This window comes from Opisthorchis viverrini (genome assembly GCF_000715545.1).
Source record: "Opisthorchis viverrini unplaced genomic scaffold opera_v5_24, whole genome shotgun sequence".
Lineage (NCBI taxonomy): Eukaryota > Metazoa > Platyhelminthes > Trematoda > Opisthorchiida > Opisthorchiidae > Opisthorchis > Opisthorchis viverrini.
In genome coordinates, this window is record NW_008751680.1 from 69,835 (window position 1) to 70,946 (window position 1,112).

A 1,112-nucleotide genomic window follows, 5' to 3' on the forward strand; every position below is an offset into this window, starting at 1 on the left:
CGCTCTATTGAGTAAATGGAGAATTTCTAGGAAGTTTTGAAACGGCTAGTTTCCAATTTATAGTAAAGGCACAGCTGATGTTTGCCCGTTTGTACTGCCGCATACCTGATACTGTTTACAAGTCGAGCTTCAAGAAAAGGTTCCTACACTTTTGTGTGTTCAGAATGCTCAACGGAATATTCCGTAAGTGGGCAAAAAGCTGTGTTTTGAGGTTCTCAGGAGGCTATAGGTGAGAAAAAAGCACAGTCTTTGAAGTCTGTGTAATTGCACTGTTAACCGCGCTAATCTTTTACCCACATTCTCGGATATGACATAGCTCCGTTTGTCCAAGAAAGCTTTTCAACCTAATAATCTGATGAAAAATTTCGCATTGACGGGTATCTTTCAAAAATAATTTTCTAAGACAATCTTTCAAGCTTACTTAAGAGTAATCTGAAATAATACGGTAGTAAAAATTCGCGTTCAAGTTGGTAACATCATTTGTGTGGGAGCACCAAGTGAAAACCAGTGCAATGGAAACTCACCTATATTTATCGAAATGAGCAAACGATTGCCATTCCAGCGGGTCGCTGGTGCATGAGCCTAGCAGCTGTTTGACCTCATCAATATCCACAAAGTCATGCTCAAAGATGCGATGTAGTTCTTCGCCCAATTGTTTCAACGTGATTACCTGGCTGCCACCCAAATCGGTGGTGGTCCTGGTGTTGACCATTCGGTTGCCGACGATACGCTGCTCAAACTGCATTCTGGCAGCCTAACGGAAACTGCAGCCAGCTGACTTTATATTGCAAGAACCTAGCAAGTTGATGCCGTCCGGTTGGTTAAACCGCAAGGCTGTTAATCACGCGCCAAACCGCTGGAGGCGTATTTCGTTATACACGAACGTTATCGTGTGACGTAAATTGGTTATGTAACAATCAGGCTACCGAGTAAAACGCTATGAAAGCAATCCAACCACTCGTGATTCGTTCAGTTTCCACTTCAGATAAGTTGCCTCACTACAATCAGGGAAGAACAGACCCACTATTTCTTACTAGCTGTTAGAATTCTGGTTTTTGGCTTGTTTAGTCTGTTGTTTGAAGTGACTGACAATGTTTTCACAAACTCTGCAT

At 42.4% G+C, this 1,112-nt stretch overlaps 1 protein-coding gene across 1 annotated transcript in view; it reads right to left on the minus strand.

The window, feature by feature from the left end:
• The window catches only part of T265_02066 (hypothetical protein), a gene marked incomplete at both ends in the record, with an annotated part of 18,955 nt that extends 18,210 nt beyond the window's left edge, over nt 1-745 (minus strand). The window contains one exon of the mRNA XM_009166225.1: nt 525-745. Within this exon, the coding sequence (XP_009164489.1) occupies nt 525-745 (221 nt within the window). The remainder of the gene's footprint in view (nt 1-524) is intronic.
• Between the last annotated feature and the right edge of the window lie 367 nt (nt 746-1,112).